The 26058-nt window shown below is 35.6% G+C and overlaps 1 protein-coding gene across 3 annotated transcripts in view; it reads right to left on the minus strand.

The window, feature by feature from the left end:
• fam168a (family with sequence similarity 168 member A) overlaps nucleotides 1–26058 on the minus strand; it is a 38981-nt gene continuing 12923 nt past the window's right edge. The window contains exons 2-8 of one of the 3 annotated variants that reach the window (XM_058388001.1): nucleotides 23389–23458; nucleotides 21682–21770; nucleotides 18147–18227; nucleotides 11559–11701; nucleotides 10240–10420; nucleotides 8901–9031; nucleotides 1–7012 (exon numbers count right to left, since the gene is read on the minus strand). In XM_058388001.1, coding sequence (XP_058243984.1) covers nucleotides 8919–9031; nucleotides 10240–10420; nucleotides 11559–11701; nucleotides 18147–18227; nucleotides 21682–21770; nucleotides 23389–23453 — 672 coding nt within the window. In that variant the 5' untranslated portion in view covers nucleotides 23454–23458 and the 3' untranslated portion in view covers nucleotides 1–7012; nucleotides 8901–8918. Of the gene's footprint in view, nucleotides 7013–8900; nucleotides 9032–10239; nucleotides 10421–11558; nucleotides 11702–18146; nucleotides 18228–21681; nucleotides 21771–23388; nucleotides 23499–26058 lie in introns of all 3 variants that reach the window. The other 2 variants (XM_058388000.1, XM_058388002.1) reach the window with 2 other exon arrangements.

Raw genomic sequence — 26058 nt, forward strand, 5'->3', positions numbered from 1 at the left:
TTTTTCTTCTTGCTTTGTAAAAAAAAAAAAAAAAAAAAAAAAAAAAAAAAAAGATGCATTATGTGAGTCTTTTTTTTAGTGAATCCTATGATTCTATTCTATTCTAGTAAGAGAAAGCATGAAACAATTGATGTACTTTAATTTTACACATGCTATAATGTCCAAGCCATAACTATAAGATTTGGACATTTTAGTATAGTATGAAGAAAGCAATTTTTTTTTTTTACTTACAAACTATGTTTAATTAGAAACAGACCCTTTTATGTTCTGGTATCTGATAATTTAAGAGTAGCACAATTTTTCTTGAAGCCAGCAAATATAAAGACAGCAAAGCAACAGAATAAATGAGAGGATGAGACTGTTTACAGGCCTGTGCTCTGAAATGTCCCTCACACGGTTAGGCACCACACTCCTGATCATCTACTTAAGAATAAAAGGAACATCAATCATTAATAAAAACTTAAATAACACTTATGGTAAAAAGCGCAATAATTACAGGTAAGTGTGGACTCATTTACTTTCAAATCTAACCAACTTTCATTAGTGTAAAAATATCAACAAAAACACTTCTAAATCCTACATTTTCGATGCAAGAGGTTCGACTTCCATCTCAGGAGCGACCTCAACCAGTGAACTGATTAATAACTTTAAATTGCATTGATTGCATTAAGTCTTGCATTACAAATCTGATTTGTTCTGATATCAATATTTCACTGCCTGCCATAATACTGTTATTAAGACTAGAAGGGTTAACAGACTTTAATATTGAAAAGGAGAAAGTGACAGAAGGAAAGACCAAGGTCTTTTTGAAATATTTACAATGCCCTCCAGACATACTAGCTTTAAAAAATAAGACCAAAATATTACACACAAAATGTAAAAAATTTCCACTCAAACAGTAGGAGAAACTTTGTATCTTGGTTCTAGCAAAATCATTCATTAAAACTAAAATAATAGCATTTTCTCTGAAGAATATTTGTACCAAAATTAGTGACACCCCTGAGAAATATTCGAAATAAATGAAAATGAAAAAACAACAACAACTTTATTATGCCTCTATTACTAAGCGTCTCCAACCTTTTTAAGATATTACAGGAAGAGGCTCAGTGCGAAATCACGAAGAATGAATTAGAAAGGTGCCAATATTTTTGAAAACATTTTGCAGAAGAAATTACACCAATGAATAAAATGTGTTAAATAGGTTTAAATAAATGCATGCCAATTTTGTGTTGTGTAAGTCTGGGGTGCCAATAATTCTGGAGGGCACTGTACATATAAAGTACTTAATACTAGGATTACATATGTTATAAGAAAACTTGTTCAATGACAAACAGCCAAACAATGACAAAAAAAGTTTTTTTTCTATACCTTACCAAACACTTTGCTTAAATTATATGCAAATATTCCTTACCAAATGCCTTTTGCTTAGTTACCATCTAAACTTAAGTCAGTTCGTGTTAGTAGCATTAGCATCTGCCTGTAGTTTATCTGCCTGTAGCTTAGCGAGGCTCATTCAGCAACTGTTTGTACAATCACACTAGTATAAACAGACAATCTGACAACCTAAGATACCAGAAAAAATGGATAGCTGGATAAAATCCTGCTAGCTGGATCGAGTATCAGTTGCCACTACAATTAATCGTTTTTCCTGTCTGTAGTGACACATGGGTTTGTGTGATTGACAGATGTAATACAGAGGAAGTAATGATCTGAAAGCTACAACCACTCTGGTGTTTATGGGTAGAATGATTGGAAATCTCATTGGATGAATTAATTTTTATACAAACACAGTGGTTATGCATGTAATACATTACCTTGCATAAGAATTTATTAGGATTAAATGCCATCTACACAAAACAGCCCATGAAACCAAAGAAGGGAAAACTGGGTCAGGGTTGACGGCAACATGGATGAAGCCAACTTCAATCTGATAAAACGATGTGTTTAGTCTGCAAGAGACTTGAGACTAGGGCAGTGGCAGTCCAAACAGGACAATGAACTAAAATCTATTGAGCAATAGAATACTAAGAACTTTTGTGAGAATTTGTTAGAATGGCCTAGTCAAAGCCCAGACCTCAAACTGATCACAAGACATAAAACTTACTTTTCGTTAACATCAATCTCCCATCCAATCTGACAGAGGTTACACAATTTTACCTAAAAGAACAGGACAGGGATATCAGAATCCAGATGGGAAAAGCCGAGCTCCAATCCCAGAGAACTTTATTTGAAACCAAAGGTGGTTCTGCCAAGTTCTGACCCAAGGAAGAATACTTATACAAGCAACTAGTAGCTGCATTTTTGTTTAACTAACTTTTTAAACACAATTAAAACAGATTTTCTATCTTCAAAATTTAGACATATTGTGTAAATCCTCAATTTGGTCCATTTGGTCCGATTGCACTGCAAAAGGTGGTAAAATTCTAGGGGGTTAAATACTTATGCAAGGCACGATGTACTTCATCAATGAATGAAAACACATAAATGCTTAATACTTGGGCATTTGGATACTCCACATACATCCCTATACATGACATTTATATCCTGAATTTGCTTCCTTGTAACCTCAGTCTGAACCAGATGCTTAACACCGACAACTGTTAACATGCACTGCATATCCTCTATTATGGAATGTTTATATGCTTTAATTCACAACTATTTTTTTTTTTACTTTTACATTTTTGCAAGTGTATAGATTTGACATGGCAGATGGTAGGCTGTGATTGGGATACAGTCAAAAGAACAACAAAACTGTATTCCGAAAAAATTTTGAAGAATTTTTGTCCTATGCTGCCACAAACGTATATAAAAAAAGTGGAAAGTAGTTTGGTTGTAATCTTGTGCAAGTTTTCTTCCTCTCACTCTCTCCTTTTGGATAAAGGAATGTTTCTCAAAAGCTTTGCTAAAAACTGACCTTGATATCTGAGTGTCTTTACGTTTCATAAAATCTCTGTGAGTCTTCTATTCAGATTAAAATATTTCAAGTAGTGGTAGAGTAGCCTAAATGATAAATGTGTTTATTGAGAATAATATTACTTTCATGACTAGGGATGTGCCGATAGTCAATAATATGATAAGCATTTGCATACTCCCAACAAGAAGCCGGTCTTATTCTTGGAATTTTTGAGGGCAACACTGCATATACCTTTCTTGGTGTGGGCAATCCCATAATTCCATACACTGGAACAGATTTCCATGAGAGTTGCAGCTTGCTGTCTTTTCTGCGGAGTAAGTTTACAAATTTTCATTTCTGTGCTTGTATATCTGTTTGTTGATGGTCAGAAATCCTTCTGTTCAAAATCAGTTCACTAATCTACTGTGATCTCATGACTTATGCAGTTACCATGTGCAGTTTAATTGACATGCAATTTAGCCTTAGTTACAAGAAAGATTTTATTTGCTGCTGCTGTTTGAGGTTGTTTGTCCTTAAAGTGCAACCAGACAAGACAGATCCTTTAAAAAAAATTGTGGCTCCTGTGGGAGATGCCTTTAGAACAGACTGCAGCAGAATTCTTTAAAATGTATTTCAGGATAGCATCAGTAACCCTGTTTTTTCCATTTAAGAGCATGTGTGCTCCCCATATCAGCCATCAGTTTCCTTCAATTACACTCCTTCTGTGCTACAAAAATAAAAAATTCATGCTAGCCAAAGTGAAAGATTGTTTTTTTAATACACAATTTCATGGTAATATTTATAAAGGCTGCCCTAAATGATCGTCATTGAAAAACTGAATATCGGCACATTCCTAATCAAACCTAATGGGTACTGTAATATATACTTGTCTTCTTTTAGTAGATCATTAAATAGAGTGTACCGTATATTTGATTATTATGTATCTATGTGTCAATATGCTGATATTATTTTATAAAGTAATTGATATGTACTGAAGTGCGTTCATAGATTACAAGGGATTAGGATTCACAACATTCTCTCTTTCAATGTTGTTATATGCCAAGGCAGTTTTTAATTATTGCATTTAACAAGTACTTCTCAAATCCGTGCAGCGAGGCCTCAGGGCCCAAATGTTCACAGAGGACGAGAGGGATTTCTCAACTGGTCACCTTTATGCCTTTTTCTGCTCTACTTGTTCTTATCCTACATTAACACTAGGAAGGGACAACGTGACTTCCTGTGGCAGCACACAACCTCAGTGTCAACACGGAATGTCTGCACGACGGAAGGTGCACCTTTGAGTCCACATATGGACATGTGGTGGGCTTATATAGGGAAATGTACACTGAATATACACTGAGTGGGCATGACCTGAAAGCCATATATGAAAACATGGACATGTCCTTGAGACCAGATATGAAAATAGAATTGACTTTGAATGCTGCTGCATTTCTGTTAACTCTGAAGTAGGAATTATGTCATTTTTGACCTTTGCACAGTCGAGCTACAAGGTAGAGGAAAAATCATATTTTGTTTGCTCTGTCCAAGCCAGTTATTAACTTCAATGTTCATGATGTATTTACCTTCTCAAAACAGCATACAGAGTTATGTCTGTATGTCGACTCATCTAAAGCAAATACTACTTAAATTATATTTAAAAGCAGTACATTGGAGAGTATGCAGAGCCATGCGGATGAGTAATATTGTTTGTTTTTTCCTAGTCAGAGGTCGGAATGTCTGAATTATTAGCTCTAGTTTAACTTTGCTTGAAAGCTGTAAATAAAGTGTGTGTGTTATTGAGTCTATATAAGATCTTCCAACTTTCATTGGCAGTCATATATGCTCATACATTATCAAAGGCTTTGTTATCCAGCTAGCCATCATCAAATCCTCTCAGATAACATCTGATAAATTAGACTGAGTCAGATTTATAAAGGTTCATACTCTTGAAACATGAGCTAACCTGACAGGATTTAAAAGGTTATATTTATAAATATTAATATCATTCAATGCAAATGCTAGTTAGCAACAACGTCTGAGATTTATGATTATACATTTGAGTTTCTCAAAAACACAGAAACAAGTATTTGTATGAGCTAAAAGACATACCCATCTCTCAGACCTAAAGATCTGCCCATTGGTCTACATCCCGTATACAAAGCATCTGATTATGGCACAGTTACAATCACATCAAGATTTCCCTAAACTGTCTGCAATGTTGGATAGTCAATGCTTGATATGAACAATTTGTTAAATGAGTACAATTTAAACCAAAAGAAATAACATATCAATGCATTTTTAAAGGTAACTGGGTATCAGGTTTGCAGTAACCTATAAAAACCACTTTCTACTGGAACACTGAAAAAAACGTAGCGTGCATGCCAGCAAGCGAAAAACTGGAGCAATAATTTGTCACTTTTTAAAGTGAACACAGAGTTGTTCTTCTACTTTGTGCCATCATTACTGTTTTGTTCTAAATGCAGAATAATGCATGATAAAATCCCTTTAAATCCCTTTGCTAAATGCGAAACACACCGACAAACCAAAAACGCAACAACAAATTCAGAAACACAAACACCAGATAAAACCAGGAGGGGGAGATAATTACTGCAAGTATGACTATGGGAAGGAAAAAAAATCATTTATTCTGTTATCTTAGTTATGATATTTAATGCAAAATTATGCAAGTTACTGTAGCAAGAAGTAATTCTTTTGATTGAACAACTAAGGTTTCTTTAATATTTAATTTTTTTTGCAAAATACTCATTTTAACATTTCATATGAGTATGAGTACATTCGGAAAAAATATATATAAATTAAAGCATCAGTAAAATGTTTAGTCTGATGTTTCTTCTTACTGGAAAAAATCTTACGATATTAATCTTATCCATAATGATGTGTCCTATAGCCGACCAGCAATGTGCATGTGTGTGTGTACAATAAATACCTTTCTTAAAATTGATGCTAATGTTTGCTGATTTGCTGTTCCATATTTGGTTTGTCAGTGTGTTTCATACTTATGCTTCACTATAATTTAGAGCTCCTAAATTGAATGAAATCAGGACCCTGTCGATCCCGAACGTCCTCTGTCACGTATTTAACATTACGATGAAAACTGACCCTGATCCTTCAGCCTAAGTGCCATTTAAACATTACTTGCCTCCACTGAGACTGTGTGTTGGCAGGTGTTTCAGCGTGTATGTGCAACTGCAAACCTTTGCAATAGCACATATCTGCACATCACATGCATCTATAGAATTATAATATGCATGTCATGATTTAGAAGCTTACTCTATCCAGATGATTCAATAAATAAAGTAACCGGAGTCCTCTACTAAGTGAATAACTGAGATTAGTGTAAGCGCTCGACATCCTAATGAAGTTTGAACCATGTCGAGCTGCCCTATGCACTGCTAAACTTATTACAAATGTACCTAATAAACTGCTACAAGCTGGAAGACACCCTTGTTGTCAACGCTAGAAGATGAACAGAAGGAATTGGTGCGAAATCAAAACCGAAATGCAGAAACCCGTCTCAGCCCTTCTGATAAGGGAATCTGAAAATGACAAATCTACACAAATGTAAAGGAAAAACCCTGCACTACTGTTACTAAATTGTATAATATTTGGCATGACAGACATGATGATGAGCATGGTGCAATGTACATTCCCACTTAACAGGGGAAAAATAGAACAATATGAACAAGAACAACAACAATATTAAAAAAAGCAAACAAACAAAAACAAAAAAAAAAACAAAACAAAAAGAAAACACACATTGTTTCAAAGTCGTAATTGGTCAAAATCATTCTGGAGTTTCTGCAGGAGTTGATTGTTAATAATTATGATAAAAAATAAAAAAATAATAATAAAAAAAAAAAAAAACTTATGCAACAACATAGGTCAGGAATAGTAAGACTAAAACAAGAGGAAATTAAATTAGAACAATATGGAGGGAAAAAAATTAAATAAAAAAAAATAAAAAGCAGCTTTTACAAAAAGACGTAAGAATGCATAAAGTGACCTTTTTATTTTCTTCTGTTTCGGCAGACGCGACTGCTGATCACAGAGAGCCCGTGTAACACTTGAGGATTTTGCATACGACGTTTAACTCCAGATCTGTTTAAGAGAAAATTAAGGTATAAGTGGGAATATCCCTTGTTGACATCCCAGAGCAACATAACAAAAAAGTTGCTAATCAACTGTTTCAACTGAGTGTCTACTTACAGCACAAGAGAAGGTATTTTTGGAGCAGAACAACCTCAGCGGAAATATAATTATGAAAAAATATGTAAATATACCCTATATACCTATCTTCTAGCTACAGTGGTGTCCAACAGTTTGCTACCTCTAGTAGAATGCTCATATTATGTGTCATTTTCTAATTGAATACAAATCTTTTCATTGCAATTCATATCATGAGCAGTACATTCAGTGGAATACATTATTTACAATGTTTATTTGAATTTTTTGTTATTTGTCATGGACTTCACAAGTTTGCGTGTCCCATTTTGAAAATCTGCAGATTTTTGGTAACAAACTGGACATTATTTTATGATGTTCACATTCATATACAAAATTGTTGGTACCCTTTCATTAAAGAAAGACAAACCCACAATGGTTACTGAAATAACTTGAAACTGACACAAGTAATAATAATTAAAAAATGTAAATAAAATAAATGAAAAATCGCTTGATTACAGTGATTGCCTCAAAAGGTTAAATATTAATTTAAGGGTGCCATCATTTTTGTCCAGGCCAGTTTCATTAGTTTGTTTTTTTAAATGCTTCTGTTGAACCACAATTCAAAAGCAATGTCTGATTTTCATTAGTCAACTTTTAGTAAATTTTTGTTTATTATTACATTTGTCAGTTTCAAGTTATGAGTGAGCATTGTGGTTTTGCTTTCTTTAATGGAAGGGGACCAACAATTTTGTACACATGTGTACAAACCATACAGGGGTACTTAGTAGGATTACAATAACTGGGTGCCGTCCATCTGCTGCTCTGCCTTGTGTATTGGTGGAAAGGATGGATATTAACATGGTGTAATATATATATATATATATATAGATAGATAGATAGATAGATAGATAGATAGATAGATAGATAGATAGATAGATAGATAGATAGATAGATAGATAGATAGATAGATAGATAGATAGATAGATAGATAGATACACAGTATAGACAATATGTGGCTGAAAGTGCATGGACAATTGACCATCACACCCATAAGAACCCACTTCAGAACCATGGGCATTAACACAAAGTTGGCTGCAGAGATTTGCTCAATCAGTCACAAGACTGTGAGTAACAAAATCTGGCATTTCATTTTATCCCAAAGGTGTTCAGGAGAGTTGACATCAGGGCTTGGACCACTCGTTTTTCCACATCAGCTTTTGGTAAACCAAGTCTTCATGGGCCTTGCTTTGGCATTGTCATTCTGGAACAGGTTCTGGGCCCCTTAGTTCAAGTGAAGTGAAATTGTTATGCTACAATATCCAAAGACATGGCAACTTTGTGGCAAAGGTTTGGGGAAGGCCTACATATGGATGCAATGGTCAGGTGTTGACAAACGTTCCCCTGTATAATGTATATGTAGTATGTGTAAACACTTAAACCGCATTCAAAATGTGTGCATGTAATTCAAGTCATGCTGGCTTGTTAACTTGCTTCTTTTACAAATACAGATAGCACAGTAATATAATAGCTCAAATCAACCAGCTGCCATATACACATGGAGTAGTTTGGTATAAACAACCTTTCAGATTTTTTCCGGATAAAATTTATTCATCTGTCAACTGGAGTAACTGATTTACCCTGGTTTGTGGAAGATCCAGAGCAAATACTGGGAATACTAGGTGGAAGGAAGGGATAAAACTAGATCTAGGCAAACTAATAAAAAGGAAACAAATAAACTATAAGGAAACCATCAGGGAGGCTGACGAAGATTAAATAAAGCTGTATTTGAAAACAGGTATGGCAAGTGGATAAATGAACTTACATGATTGACAGGTGGGCTCTACCAATGAGGTGGCACATAGCTGTAACCAGGTGTTCCTTGCGGACGATACGTTGGCACCGTAACAGGGTGTGGTCCGATGGGAGTGTGCTGGGGTGTGGTCAACAGCGTTCCTGATTTGAGAAACACAATGCCCTATCGTTAAGTCTCTTTACATCTTAAAGTCTTAGCAGAACCATTTATCAAAGTATCAGCATGCTAAGGGTTCAGAGAAGGAAGCACTGGTCCCAATACAGATATCATTAAAAATAAATTGAGACTGAAGGCGACAAATGCTGCTTAGCAGCAATAAACTAGCTATAGTTTAAAACTTGAGTAACGAACTTAAACATATTTTAGGTAATGTACTAGAATCAGAGAGGGAATTATGAAAATTTTATTTAGGAATAATTTATCATGTTAATATCTCTTAATTTGATTTTCTCTTTTAAATAGAGCATTGAATTGTAAATATAAAAAAAACTCTGCCTACAATGAATATATCAAAATGAATCATTAACATAGACTGAGTATAAACCTCATTAATTCATATGTAAATGATCATACAGAAACTGATACCAATATGACTAAACTACTCAGTATTAAGCTGTTAAGGCTTTAAAATCGTTAACAGACAGTGTGAGAGCGACTGACCTGAGCATGTAGACCAGTAGAGCATGGTAAAATTTACAGTGACATGAATTGCTCCTTGATTAAGCAAAGTAGAGCGAGCAGAAAGGAAGAGTCTTGGTGTGCAATGTGCCTAAGTACTCAGTGCTCGCAGAACTGAAGTGCTCCCACATGATACAATTTCTCTGCACATTCGCATTCTTCACAGCGACTTGCACTCATGTTTAATGACCACGCATACCGATACTGCTCTGCAAGCTCAGAAAAAGCCATCCTGATCAAACTGTTCAAACACCATAAAGATGTTTTATCATGTTTTTATCGCTGGAAGACTTTGTAGTAGCTCTTCTTGATATTTTCACAGCACAGTTTACAGTCTGCTTTGCTGTGACTGCTTTCAGTAATCATGAAATACCTCCAGATCGCTGTTGTTGGGTTTTCTCTGTTCATCAGTGTTGTAGTGTCTCATAGCTTATGTAATTTCTTCTTATTTATTATTACCTACTAGCCCTGCATATATATGATGTAAGACATTTATATTATACAGGGCGACTTGCAGAAGTCAAAATTTTATCTCATTTATGCAGCTGAGCGTTTAAGAGTTAAGGCCTTGTCCAAGATTGCTGAGATTTAAACTCACAACCTTCAGTTGTCCAATAACTTAACTATGGGACTACCACTACCCAAAAATTAGTGTGTGTGTTTGTTTGACCTGCAGACATGGCCATCGTGGTTCCTGCCACCATGCCCATGGTAAGTGCACTGGGCCGGGGGGTCACAGGGGGCACTGGGGCAGGGTACAGGGCAGAAGGAATGCTGTTGGGCTGCACCACCGTGGTGTGATGGATAACATGGGGCTGTGCAGCATACACAGGCTGGGTGTAGTAGGCTCCCTAAAGAGACAGCAGCAAAGGAATGTAACAAATCCATGCCATTACCACAAAACATCTCATTTCCACAAAAGTATATTTTGTTGTATATAATTTTAATATTAAAATGAAAAACCCTGCTTTACCAAAATTTCACTTAAAGAAACTATTCAGCGTGCACTAAATGTTAACAATCTCAAAGAGACCCCTGAAAGTATAAACCAAAAGGCATATGTGCAATTGTGAGTCAACTGTGTCTTGAACTGTTCGGAATATGAAATGGAGGCAAAATATAAAAAAACAAATATGAATATGTTGTGATCCTATGGAATGCATGAATTACAGCCTCTCAATGCTCTAGGCATTTGAGGTGCAAATGTGCAGTAAATATCTAATAAACCAAAAGTACTGCACTCACATTAATCATAAATTCAAAAGACATTCTCTATATTTTTACATATTTCGGCATAATTACAGGAAAAAAAGGTTTTCTATTATCTGCAAATGGCGGAAACGACCTCCTGTAGGTTAAATACCAGCTCTTAGTATTCATTTATGCATTCAATCAACAATCCTTGAAGTAAATATCAGGCTTATTAAAATCGCACCGTGGGTGATAGATTAATGCATTTGCAGAGACGCCGGTTTATATGTGCCTTCATGTAGAAATGGCTTATAGTGAACAAATAAATACATAGATGCCCAAAAAGACATGTCATTTTGTCTATTTGAATAATGCAATTCACTGTAGATCCACTTGCTAAACCAGCTTGCACATATTTTTGTCTGTTATTAATTTATATATCTGAACACATTAGAAATCTAGATGAATCCATGAGAAGTCCCTACAGGATGCTTCTTAGGCCTTTTTTTAATGTCAAGTACGTGTCTAGACTGAGTTGCTGAAAAAAAGAAAACCAATCCACACCCTTTCAACTCAATCATCAGTATATAGTGCAGAATAATCTTGACCCTAGTTTCATAAATGTTGCTGCTAGTCCTCAATACTAGATATTGCACCACTTCCTACACACCCTCAGTTCTGCTTCTACCCGAGGGCACAATTTTTTTTCATCCAGTGCAATGTGATTAATCATCTTTCAATCTGGTGAAATGTTGCACAGTCTTACAGAGAAATCAGACTCTAATGTGGCTCTCTTACCTGAGTGTAGAGGTTCTGTTGGGGGTAGGCACTGCGGATGGGGTACATGGCTGAGGGGTACGTGTTCGGAGAGGGGGAATATGGTGGAGGAGCACCATTGGACTGAGACGGGGGAACTTTATACGGAGTCCCTGCGGTATAGCCTGATCCAGAAAAAAAAGGAGATAAAATTAGTTAATATCTGTGGAATAGATGACATAGAATTGTGCATGTGCACAACCTCAAATTTATTCCCCAGGGAAACAGGACATGGATAAATAAAGGTTCTGGGGATCCTGGGAAATGACGGCACATGAAAAACAATAACAAAATATTTGCATTCATTTACAAATATTCCTTAGGTGCCTCATGGATTTTTGGCTTTGCATTCAATTTAATAAATGATACACAAAAAACTGTTCGGTTTTTATATCTTTCGGTATATAACTGTTCGGCATATATATTTTCAGCATAACGCCTCCAAATTGTTGAACTGCTTGGCTTTAATAATGCTTTTTATATCTGCATACTGGTATGACTAATCTTAATGCACATAGTAATCCCACATGACAATAGAATACACTTTTATTGCTTTTACAAAAGGAAACGTTTTGAACTAGTCATCTAATTTATCTTTAAAAAACCTAAATTGAACAAATTTGAAAAATGAAAGAAATGACATTTCTGTGTCTTCCTCTTTATGTCCTAAGGTTATGCATACTTTTGCATTCAACTGACCAAGGTTAAGCATGATAAATCATAAAAGTCATAATAAAAGTCAGGCTAATAGACCATTATAAATGAAAATGAATAAAAGTCAAGAGAACTTTATTCGAAGTGTTATAATTGCTCTTATTGTTGCTGTTTAATTTCAAATGATGTCAGTACATCTACAGTGAACTACACTTAGCTGAAATGAGAGCGAGAGAGAGAGAGAATGAAAAAAAAAGAAGAAAAAAAACCCCAGACATGTATCACATGGAGGTCTACACTATTTATATGCTCAAAGAGTAAGTTTCCAAACTTTTAAGTGTCAGTCCAAACAAAGCTCCTCACAGACCACAGCTTTAATCTATATTAAGCCTCTTGCTATTGAATATATACGTGTTTCATTCCTTCTCATTTCCATCTGTTCTGCTTAGACTCACTAATGCACTCAGTTTAGACTAGGGGTGGGTTTGATTCCTAAGTTTACGACAAAGCAAATCTTACTGAACACAGCGAACCGTTGGCCATCACAGAAGGGAAAACACAGCTGAGAAAACACAGGAGTAGACAAGAACACACATTTTTGTTGGTAATGAGGAGATCGAAGTAGTTCTAATAATCCAGAATATATTCTAATCAATTCAATCCAGTGATCCATTATTGACACATAGATAGGCCACGCCTTCTTTACTGAAACTGACAGACAGAAAAGCCACACCTCCTTATATAATGAAAAATACCTTAATAGGACACCACACGTACAGGATTTGCAATTATTCTGGAAACAATTACATGTTAGAAATTTGTGCATAATTGAGCATAACAGTTCAACAATCCCATGCTAATATATAGGATACAGTTCACACAGTATTCTAAGTGCTGCCATTTCCCCCAGTGTTTTCAAAGGCATATGGGCTGAGTTTAAAAAAAAGAAGAAAAAAAAAAACACCCCAAAAAATGAAAATAAATACATATACATATATATATACACATTATCTGTATCTGTTTAGTATTACCATATTGTGATTTAAATCCAAAGTAGGTGTAACCTAACCCAGAAGGGGTGTTTTTTATTTTTGAATTTAATTTAATTTTATATATATATATATATATATATATATATATATATATATATATATATATATATATATATATATATATAAAAACACCCCTTCTGGGTTAGGTTACACCTACTTTGGATTTAAATCACAATATGGTAATACTAAACAGATACAGATAATGTCATATAGATACACTATATGGCCAGAATTTTGTAGACACCTGAACTGTACCACAAAGTTGGAAGCACAAAACTGAACAGGATAACTTGTATGCTGTAACATTGCCATTCTAGAACAGTTTTGGCAATGTCCCTGTCCACAAGGCAAGGTCTGTGAATTGTCTAGGTTGGTGTGGAAGAACTCGAGTGTCCGGCACAAAAGCCTGACCTCAAGTCAACTAAAAATCTTTGGAATGAATTGGAACACCAACTCCAGGCCTCCCCACTTCACTTGACATGTCTCTTGCTGTTTTTATTTAATAAACCAAGAGGACTTTATTTAAAAAAAAAAAAAAATAAAAGTGGCAAAATATTTCCACTTCATATGGTGTGGCATTGCATTAATTAGATGCACAATACTTATTTCAGTGAAAGGACTGCCATAAGGATAGTAAGACAAATGTGTGTGTGTATGTGTGTGTATATAAGAAGAAAAATGGAGTACCTTTGTTTCAATATAGAGTAATCAGTATAAGCATTGAATGTGAGGAACAGTTCTTTCACAGTTAGACTGTAGTAATTATCCACATGAACCACTTCACAAGAAAAACACAATCCCTGTACAACCACAAGGGGGCAGTGTTGTTGTGTCGTGATAACTCGTGCAAGGTTTTTCAAAAATTAGGAGACCCATCCAGGCAGTTATGAGGGCAGTAAGATCATTGTATTTAGCCAGTATAAATTTCATTTAAAATGAACTGTACAAATATGATGCATGGTACACAATTTGAGATGAAGCCTTATGTCATTGACATCAGCATGATTGACAGTTCTTACAAGATTAACATTTTGCCACTCTTGACACAGAAATGACCAAAGGAATTCTGTAAAAAAAAAAAGAAAGAAAAGAAAACCTCCTATCCCTCAATTATAATGTATATTTTAAGGAAAACCACAAAGAGCTAGGTGGCATAATGGTATAGCAGGACGCGCTGCTGCCTCACAACTCTGAATTGGATTGAACCCTGAATTGATTAGTCCCTACTGAAAGTAATTCATGTTCATATTGTCCTGTTTCCTCCCACAAGATGTTCACACCATACACCTTAAGAATATGGTTAAGAACAGTTCTGTAAGGAGGAGTGGTCCGAAATTCCTGATTTGACAAAAACACACACAAAGACAACTGCAGATTCTGTCAGAACAAAAAAAATCTTAGGTCTTCAAGGGGTTAATATTGACTAGACAGGGAAATGGCTATATTTATCACACTGATATGTATTCCAGAGCAGTACACTGAGTCACCAGCAGAGCAGTAGTTTAGATTGACTACTGAAACCCCGCAGGGGAACAAAAGAAAGGAGCTGCATTGTCGAGAATGCGGTGGCCTTCACGAGCATGTGTGTTTGTGTGTGTTAATGGCATGACCAAACAGCTCTAATAGTGTTTTAATAAATGCGAGCAATTGTGTGTTTTCCATTAACTGCTGTTTTATTGAATATCTTGGAGAGGTGCAATAAAGATCATCATAATAATGCCAACGAAACATACAGATTCTGTGCCAGATTCCAGAAATTATGTTGTTTGATTACAACAGGATGTTTTGATTGACATCTTCATATGGTTGAGTGACAAAGGGATTCCCATGATGCACTGTGATCACCTTTTAGACATAGTGGACCTGTACTACACATTTGTAAATAAAATCAACTATTGTTTGTGTTTTATGAAAGTATAAAAATAAATAATAAATATATAAATAAATATAGGATAAACAAAGAAATGAATAAATATAAGTATATACATTCATTAAATGAGTAAAAGTAAATAAACTGAAGTAAATAAATATAAAAATAAAACAAAAAAATGAACTAACTAGACAAATGAATAAAAAATACACAATATCAATACATATAATATTGTATCCAATTAAACAAAAGCAAAATAAATAATATACATATTTAATTTTGTAATGTAAACCTTCATGTTATTCCTTTTTCATTTTATCAGGTCTTGTCTAATATAACACACATGTCCATTTACATCTAATAATCCCTGACAAAGAGCACCTGATCACACAATATTTTATAAAAATAAATGTTAGAATTGTTTTAGAAATATGCTAAACCAGATTCCAATCTGCTAGCTAAATTTTAACTACTAACTTGGGAGGAAATAGGCTGCCACATGTGTCCTCCAACATTTGTGGAGGTGCTATATCTTTTTGTGCAAGATACTGGGTAGAGTTGCTAATGATCTTCTGTGATCAGGGCTAACCTGATAAAGTGTTCACTGATGCTGTAATTCACAAAATACACAACAGGTGAAAAGAAACCTAACCGAAGGTAGGCAACTCTAAGAGACAGAGTGATGAAAAAAGATGGATGTTACAGAGTACAGTGCCAGCTCGACTCTCCATAGGTGTTAATACGCACCCAGCAGTTCACACACATGCCCAGACAGGGCAAGATGCCCAGTGTGTGTTTCTGCCCTGAACTCTGCCTAAACCTCTTCACACCCATCTGTTAGGATGAACAGAACAGGACGTCTCATCCACTGGAGGCTGTCGGAGACTAAAGTTTAATTCGTTGCCATTTACATCCAACAGCTCACTGTCTACACACGCACATGTCTGTGTCTGAATTTATTAGCTTCTGCTTCATCAGTAAACAGTGTTAAGCAGTACAAACTTGCAGCTAGTAATCAGAAAGTTTAAAACCAACTGCAACCCTCTGGGCAGTACTCAATGGATGAGCTCATCAGCCAAAAGAATAAATGTAATATATATGTTGCCTAACGCTAATGTAATATGTAACCAAATCTTTTTCTAAAACAAAAAGTGAACAGAATTCTAGTATAGTGTCTGTGTTACATAACAAGAACACAAAAAAGCAAGCAATGTACTTATATATAATCATCCATCCATCCATCCAATCAATATACAGCTCTGGAAAAATCTCCAGATTTGAACCTCACTGAAAACCACTGGAATGTCATTAAGAGGAAGATGGATGGTCACAAACCATCAAGCGAAGCTGAGCTGTTTGCTTTTTTGCAAAGAGAGTGGTATAAAGTTACCCAACAGCAATGTGAAAAACTGGTGGAGAGCATGGAGCCAAAACGCATGCAAATCGGGGTTATTCCACCAAATACTGATTTCTTAATATTATTTAGCCAAAGCATTAACACAAACGGTTTACAAATTACTTGCATTTTGTTTTATTTGGAGTTATTAAAGCTCTGCAAATACTGCATGATCTCGGGTTATTTTGATGTGTTGTCATTTCCTTTAAATATACACTCTAAACAACTATAGTTATATTTTGAATTTAGGAGAAATATTGTCAGCAGTTCACAAAAAATGAAATGAGAAAACTGTTCATCTCACCAATACATGCTGTAAGAAAAAAACCTAAGAAATTACACTGATATAACTGATTATTTTGTAGTGGTCTCTTATTTTTTTTCCAGAGCTGTATTTACCTGATCAGTCAATCCATCCATCTGTCGAACTAATCCATCCATCCATTTAATCATCCAATCAATTCATCCCTCTGATCAAAAAATCCATTCATCTATCAAACCAATCCATGCATCCTTCCATGCATCCATCCTCTGGCTGAAAACTGCTTCCAATATTCAAAATGTTATATTTTTATCTGGCAAAGGACCTCACAGTTTTATAGAATTAGCTGCAATATATATCACGTGCTGAGTAAAGCTAAACACAGCAGAATGCTAAGAACATGCTGAAGCTGAATTGTGCAGTTATTAGTTGGCCAAAACACACATTAACAAATACTTAATAATAACTTCACTCATTTTGATTTATTCAAAATTTACTGGAATTGAGTTATTTTGCCAAAAGCTGTCAAACACTTGTTTGACATAAGTAAGAACTGTTGAGTGGTTGACTGAATATTATAATTATTATTGTAACAAGCAGACAAAGTGATCAGATTATGGGATTAATCCAAAAAGGACACAGCAAGGTCAAATAACTCTTATGTTCAAGCCCCATTTTCTGGCGATCTAAGATATTTCCCATCTGTACTTCAATGAATTAATAAGAAATTTTTAGTGCAATATCAAATATTAGATCAATTTAATACCCATCTTATTTAGACAGGATATTAAGGTCACCTCAGAAGGTGCAACATTCTGGCTTTTCATTATGTAGTAGACCTACTAACTGGGACACACGTTACACTAAAATATTTGAAACTTGACGTGACTGACCTCTCACCTCATCATTTTTTTGTGTGAAAGGTCCAGGTAACCGATATAAAATCTACTTTAAAAATGTCCATCTTTCTCTGAACAGCATTTTTTTTTGCATGTTTCCCAAATGAGAGAGAAAATCCATTAAAAAAAAGTAAGAAGGGTATGCTTTTGGTCTTGAATTGTACTTTAAATTTATAAATTCTGGCCTTGAATTGTTTTGGGATATTGTTGCACCCCAAATAAAGGATTTATAGGGACTTATCCTTGCTGCCACCAGAGGAACGGATTACATTCTGGTATGTTACAAACATGGTCTTACTATATTTTAAGGGTACTGGAGGCATAAAAAGTAGTAACACAGACTAGAGCCTTTAGCAGTAAAGGAGTGAAATTCTACTTGTTGTACAAGTGAGCATGCAGCATACTGTGTGTGTGTGTGTGCGTGTGTGTTTTCTCACCTGGAGGGTACCCTGGACTGCCTGTCTGATAGAGACTTGGTGTGTAGGCAGGCGCTGCAGTAGGATAGCCTGCTGGGTAACCTAATAAACAAACACAAGAGAAAAGATATCAGCAACACAATCAGAACAAAGAAACACAGCACTGCAAAAACGTCAGTCTATCTCTCAAAAGGATAATGACTAAAAGCCTAATTTAGTCATTAGCTGTGATATACTAATACAAATCCTCCATGGCAACGTCAGCATTTTTGGAGAATAAAAAGAGAAAGAGAGAGCGAGAGAGAGAGAGAGAGAGAGAGAGAGCGAGCGAGAGAGAGAGAGGGGGCTTGGTGATTGAACAGAATGGGTCCAGATGGTGTTCATTACCACTCGTCTGTCTTAATAAGATACAGTCGAGCGAATGTGAAACACATAGCACCCACTACCATACTGTCAGACACACACACACAACACACACAGGGCATAACTCTCCAGGAACAGTAAGTTGAAACTGCCACGTCTGGAGTACAGACTGAGCTGGCCCCGCTGTTTCTGACGTAATAGATACTTTTCCACTGTCGGAAATCACCTACCCTGCTTATTTATGCATGATATCGTATAACCATCATGCTTATGCAACAAACGGAAATGTGTTTGTAATCAGTAAAAACAATTTGTTTGCTAAACAGTTATATTAAATAAGGTCACTAGTGTAATAATGAAGGCTGTTACCACTGAATATTTGCAAAACATAACTACCTAGCTGGTTATGGGGACCCTAAAGTAAAGTATTAAATAATCAGACAAGATGTTAAGAAAGCACATAGAAATGTGATGGTCGGGTGAACTCAACATTTTAGCTAGATATTGTATAATATACTCTACAAGTTTACAATAAGTAAAATAATAATATACAATATCATAATATAAGATCTGGTGTCTAGGAATGCTTTGTTATGACGTGCTGAAGTGCTTAATCATGACATTAAGGTGTGACAATTCAGACACTCATTAGGGCACTTTAAATAGTCATTTTAAACTCTGGGTTAATGGAGTCCTGGGTTATATTGTTTCATATTTCACTCTGCTTATACTGTACCTGGGGTTAACAATTAATCCTGGCTATTCCTAGTCTGACGGTTCACACTGTACATTCCTAAACCCTGGATTAATGTTGTTATTTGCATATTTGCAGAGTTAACAACCATGACTGGATAAATACACAGTACAGCTGCTTTAAATAATAGCTTGCCATCAAGCAAATGCTGTATAATTTTGGTGATTTCCAGCTTCCGCTAATTTTTAAGTTTCTGAAAAATGTGATTATTGCTGAAATATCCAGTTTATCCCAAGTAGACTTTTCTGACCATAACTGTAAATACAAAACTGTTTGATGTGTTTTAATACAAAACTGATGTGTTTTCTGTCATTATTTGAGATTTGTTTTTTTAATTATTCCCCCAAACACTGCAAGTACTGTTTAAACAACTTGCAGGGTTTCTGCGACTGTACAAAGCACAAGATATGAGGCATAGGTTGTTCAATTTCTGATTGGGTTTCTGTTTGCTAAGCATCTAGCCTTTACGTTCTAACAGCATGTTGTCTCACACTGTACACATCTGAAACTACAATCAATGTGGGGTTAATACCACAAAAACACTGCTAACCCGGCTTCTGAGCATGGTTTTATAACCCAGCACAAAAACTGGTGCTAACTCCAATTTTTCTAAATTATAAGTGTGAAACGTTTTTCTACCCGGGGTTAAATGAGGGGTTTAGATTGACTGTAAAACAAGGTTAAGGACAGCATTACAAACCCTATTCTGACTTTTTTTTCAATACAAAATAATGATGACATTGATCCAAAAGGAAATCAAGTTCTCATATTAATGCACAATGACCCAATCTCAGCAGGTCACAATGACTCTTCTCTCACCCTCTGATTCTTTTTGCTTCTTCGAAACTCTCTTTCCATCATTTTTTTTCTCTTACCCTTTCTCTCTCTTTCTATTACTCCTAACATTCCCCTCTCTGATATTTTTTTTGCATCTATCTGAGGAAGTACTGACACATTTTCCTTCTATCACCTCCACAAAAAACTGCAAGTATCATAATCGCAGTGTGACAGCTCTACACCTCTCTCTCTCTCTTCCTCTCTGTAATTGAGTCTTAGATATTCTCAGCAATGCAGTCGACACTACAGTGCTACACTTTGAATACACACGCATGCCGCTGGCATAGCCAGGTAGAAAGTATGAGGAAATATGCTAAATAAATTATGTGCTCTACTGTATTGCTCTCTACAAGTGCGATAAGTACAGCATGCTCATGAATTATGGGTGGATGCCTGACAGTAGTAGAAGGAAAATTTACCATCAACTAATCTAATCGTACTAATCACGTTAATGGACAAAGAAAATAAAATACAATTATGATAGTTCTGCTCACTATGCTTAAAATAAACATAAAAGTAATTTGGCAGAAAATACATCTTATCTTATAAAAGTTAAACTAATCCGATTAGTCAATCCTGTTTCTAATCATAGCAAATTGGTATTTAATAAAATGTGATCAAACACAACAAACAATTCTAAGTTCAAACAATGCTGACCTTTTGCAAACATTATTATAAACTATAAATTAGAAAATGTTATTTCACATGTATATAATCAGCTGTGCTGTATGTATATCATGTCAACCACCCACAAAAAAGCATTTGGAACACTACTAAAATATTTCAGGAGGGTTCAAACTAGAAATCCACCTTCCTACAGTGGACACATGCACTCTCACATTCTTTAATACACAACCACACTACTAACTGTCTCTTGCACGAAAAATGTTTATTTACACTGACTCTCATTCCAGCAGACAAACCAAGTGTTGCCATGGAGGCAGACAAACACTTGAGTTCATATAGACATTGACAAATACACACATCCAGACCCACACTCACTCACTCTCATCTACACACACATGCAGACACACAGAAGCACACATGCATAACCACACACACAAACACAAGCTTGTAAACACCCATTTGTACACACACACAAATATATGAGCACATGCTCACACACACACGTATATGTACACATACATACACACATACAGATACATACATGCACATTTATTTTACTATAATCAGGAGGTGACTAAAGGTTACCAAATCACTAGTGACTAGTTTGCACACTGATGGAGTAAGTATAATTATAGATGGCAAAGATCAACAATGAGAATTGAGAATGCATGCCTACTGCCAATACACACTATCCATATTTGCTATGCAATGTGAGTAGTGGTGGGGAGTATAGATGGCGAGTATGGACTTTGAGTACTGGCAAGGAGTATGGAGGGTAAGTATGGACAAAGTATGGATCAGTATGGATAACAAAAATCATGGGCTGTATCACGGCTTATGTGAAACATTTCACTGTGCTGTAATGGATATGTGACTTCTCAAAGCTTATTCTTTTAAATATCACATTGCTTTGCATATCAAAAAAGGATATTACATCTCAGCACGCCCGTCACAATCTGATTCAGCATTTCTCACCTGTGTAGGCCATGGTTTTGGGGTTTCCGTACGGAGTCCCTGGCTGCACTGGACTGTACACAGGGTTCATACTGGATACTCTGCTCTTACTGAAAATGAGAGAAATAGGAACATATTAATGCTGTACAAATATATGCTATAAAACTGACCCAAAACTCTTACAAAGACAAAATATTCGGAAAAACAGATGACGTGGAATTCGGATGTCCAAGCCAAGAAAATTTTGAGGCAGATTTACACACAGCAAGAGACAGATGCGCACACACAAACACACACACACACACACACACACACACAGAGAGAGAGAGAGAGAGAGAGAGAGAGATAGAGAGAGAGAATCAAATAAACCAACTGTTAAAGAAGATAAATACACACTCTCAGCTCCACAGCTATCAGCTGACATGACTATCATTTGTACAGTATTTTCTATGTGTGTATAATGTTTAAAAAATAAAATACCAACAAAAGTATTAGTATTTTGCCTCAGTTGCATTAGCTAACTAGCAAAACTGTGACGATTTTGCCGACATTCTGTAAAACTTCTGCTGCAAGAAAAAAAAAAACTAAACTACAAGAAACTACACAAACTCCAACATTTGTAAGCAAACACCATTTGAGCATAAATGGAGCAATTTATCTTTGTTACCAGAACACTCGAGCAAATGCATGCTAGTTTCTTTAGCAGGCTAACTATAATGTGACAAAGTGAAATAAAGATGTCCCTAAACAATTCTTTGAGAATTGAATACTAAGCTTTTTTTTTTTTTTTTTTTTAAATGTAACTATTTTTGTTACACAGTCAGAAATAACATATTTATTAATAAATTTAATAAATAATTTTTTTTTTTTAGATGTTATTACAAAATTATATGATTTTTATTTCAGGAAATTGTAGTTTTATTTCTATTTGTTTTCCCATTCCTGTGTACACGTGTATACCTCTATGCTACAGCTGTCTTGCTTTTTAAAGCAGCACATTTCAACATAGTTGCTTGATAAGTGATAGATAATGAGGAAATTATTAGCATCAACTCTAGCATATTAGTCTACTGCTAATACATCTAGCAAAGCTAACCAGGCTAGCTAATGATAGAGATTTACACAGAAATTTCATGAATACAAGCATTCTCTTAGACACAGGATTGGCGAGACTGTTACCTAAGTAGATATCTTCAGTCATAAGACAAACTCTAATATTGCTGCTTATAAGAGAATTTACTCGTCCTCCATTTTGAATGACTTGGAACTGGGTTCATGAGACAGTATAAGAGCCTTTGGATCATCTCCAACAAAACTACAATATTTATATATTAATATAATTCTAACTGTCCTGTAAAATATTTTTTAAAAAATATTTAAAAAATATGGTCAAAAATGTACATTATGTTTGGTACACTCAGGTGTTAAGTTGCAACCAGCTGAATGGGGGCTACATGATAATGCTATCAGAAATTCATTCTACTCATCTGAATATATTTTTAAAATATTTTTTATCACACTGCTCCTTTCTGGATAAGAATGAAGACTACTGTACTATGCCCTAGATAGTAAGTGTACATATTTGGATATTTTGTGCATCACAAATGTGTGAGTCTTTCAAGAAATATTCATAATCTCACAAACATATACACACACACACAGACACACACACAACCCTCCAGAGTAGATATGAGGTTGGATATACAGTTATACAGCCTCTACACTGACCTCTTTAAGCTGCTGTCTGTCGGGTAGAGAAAAGTGTATTTGTCAGAGGGGGGTCCGCCTGCCATTCTCACTGAAGCAAAGGCAAATGAAGGAGGGATGGATATGCAAATCTGAAACATCAAATAAAAACAAGAAAGAAAGAAAGAAAGAAAGAAAGGAAGAAAGGAAGAAAGGAAGAAAGAAAGAAAGAAAGAAAGAAAGAAAGAAAAACAAAAGGAAAGCAAGGTCATGGTTAGAAAAAGCACAATTGAGCACAGCAAAGCACAAAGTACTGCAACAAAAAAGAGGCAAAGCACAACATAACAGCTGAGAGAGACAGAGAGAGAGAGAGAGAGAATGTGTCAGTGCTGACCAGAGGTAGAATGTGTGTGACAGAAAGCGGAATGAGATTCAGAGAGAAAGAGAGAGAATGAGAGAGAGAGAGAGTGAGAGTCAAAGAGAGGAGAGAGTCAGAGTGTCAGTGAGAGTCAGTCAGAGAGAATGAGTCAGAATGTCAGTCAGTGAAAGAGAATCAGAGAGATAGAATTGCACAGGCGCAGAATACAAGCTGCAATGGCATGAAATGTTCAACTCATGAGAAGCAGTGTGTGTGTGTGTGTGTGTGTGTGAGAGAGAGAAAACACTACACAATCATTAACTTGAATGACAGGATCACCTTGTGAATTTAAAGTTAACTGAAGGTACCATACCGTGTATTTAACACTCCAGCCATCCTTCTCATTCTGGTCCTACTTCTATCTACCTGTCCTCTCTTTCTTTACTCCCAACTTTCTCTCACTTTCTCCATCACCATTCCCCCGTTCTTTCTCTGTGCCTTTGTTCCTCACTCCTCTCTCTTGTCTCTCAATCTCATAAATTGTGTGTTCTGTTTGTGCAGCATCACATTTTCAACACAATGTTTTGTGTCACAGAGAAAAGACTTTCAAAGCAGCCTCTGAGGCTATGCCTCCTTCACAGACACACAGATCCATTCAGTCACTGCCACTTCACCACTTTTTCCTGACACACACCACGAGTCGACTTGCCTGTATTGTAGACGCTGTGATTGGTGCATTGATTACAAACGTTTAGTCATCACATAACTATTATGTATGTATTTAACTGAGTCAGTGTGAGTCAGTGTGATTTAATTGTAAGCGGTGAATTATTGTCATAAAGCTGTTGTATTTGATATTCACAATATGATACGTCATATAATACCAAAGACCTTTTGTTTGTGTGCATGGGTGTGCTTTGTGTGAACCAAAAGGGACTACATGCCCGGATAAGGATATGATAGTGTTAAATGTCCTCAAAATCACCTGATCTATGGGTGTAATAATACACCAAATTCAAATCTGATAAAAAGTGGGCTTTAAATCTCCACTTTTTAAATGAGTAAAACATTGAGCATTATAACAAAACAGTGTTTGCAGGATCCATACATGCTTATGTAAAGGTACAAAAGATGTTTATTAAAATGCAACAAAATTAAACATGGCTAATTTAACAGGTTTGGCCAGATGGCAGAAAAATCCATAAAAAAAAACAACCTGAAAATTTTTCTTCCTTGCTTCTTCAGGGTTTGTGTGGGACACCAGTTCACCATGGTGCAGAATCATTTATGATTTGCTGTTTCAAATTAAATCTAGTCCGAGTTACCATAAAAACAAACAAGCAACACTGCTAGGATGACTTAAGGGGTGTGTGTTTGAAGCATGTGGTAAATTTTATTTCACCTAAAACATGTTTGTAGCTCAAACATATTTTTAAGTTAATATATATTTAATTTAATATAATATATTAATGTGTAATATATATTTAATATATTATTTAAAACAGTGACAAACTAAACTGAGAACCTTGTATCAAACAATAAAATAAAATATGCTGTATTGTTACAACCCTGACCCTGTCCTCAGTAGCTATTATTTGAAAAACTGAAAAGAAAAAGTTCCCAAATATTTACTTTTGGTTAAAGTCAGGGTTTGATTTAGGTGCAATATAGAGTTAATTAGCTGCATTGATAATTATATCAAAGGGACATCCTATGAAGGATAGAAAACAGTGTGTGCGTGTTACAGGTTTACAGGTATACTCAGCAGTGTCTGTGTCACACACACTTCTATGCATCATTGCAGGACAGATCTCCTAATCACCCTAAATTCACTTTTATACTTTGCTTTTTCAAGCACACTTATTCCACTACAAAGCAGCCAGTAAATAGCTTCACAAGTATGCACTCATGTAACAGAGTATCCATAAAAAGCACCCTTGCTCCCTTTTTAATTCTCTTGCTCAACCCGTGCCAACCCTATTGTCTGAAGGACACTAATGAGGTCATGCCTTCTCCTTCTCACTTCCTCTTCATCACTCTTCATCTCTTCCACCATCTCCATCTCATTAGGAAACCATGTACTTTCTTCACTTGATCTCTCTCTTGCCTCTTATTTTCACTTGCCTCTTATCTTTATCTTTTTCTATCGCTCTCTCTCTCTCTCTCTCGCTGCCTTTCTCTACTCTTTCCCCTCTTTTATTTTGTCTAAATTTTTCTATCTACAGCTCCATGTCCTTGCCCTGCTTTACCCACTATCATCATCATCTTTACCATCAATATCCTTTGGGGTGTTTGAATCAGAAATTCATTATCTAGCTCAACAGGTATGTGAACATTCCAGTGTGCTGCCCAGT

Source organism: Hemibagrus wyckioides, linkage group LG04, assembly GCF_019097595.1.
Source record: "Hemibagrus wyckioides isolate EC202008001 linkage group LG04, SWU_Hwy_1.0, whole genome shotgun sequence".
In the NCBI taxonomy this organism is placed as follows: Eukaryota; Metazoa; Chordata; class Actinopteri; order Siluriformes; family Bagridae; genus Hemibagrus; species Hemibagrus wyckioides.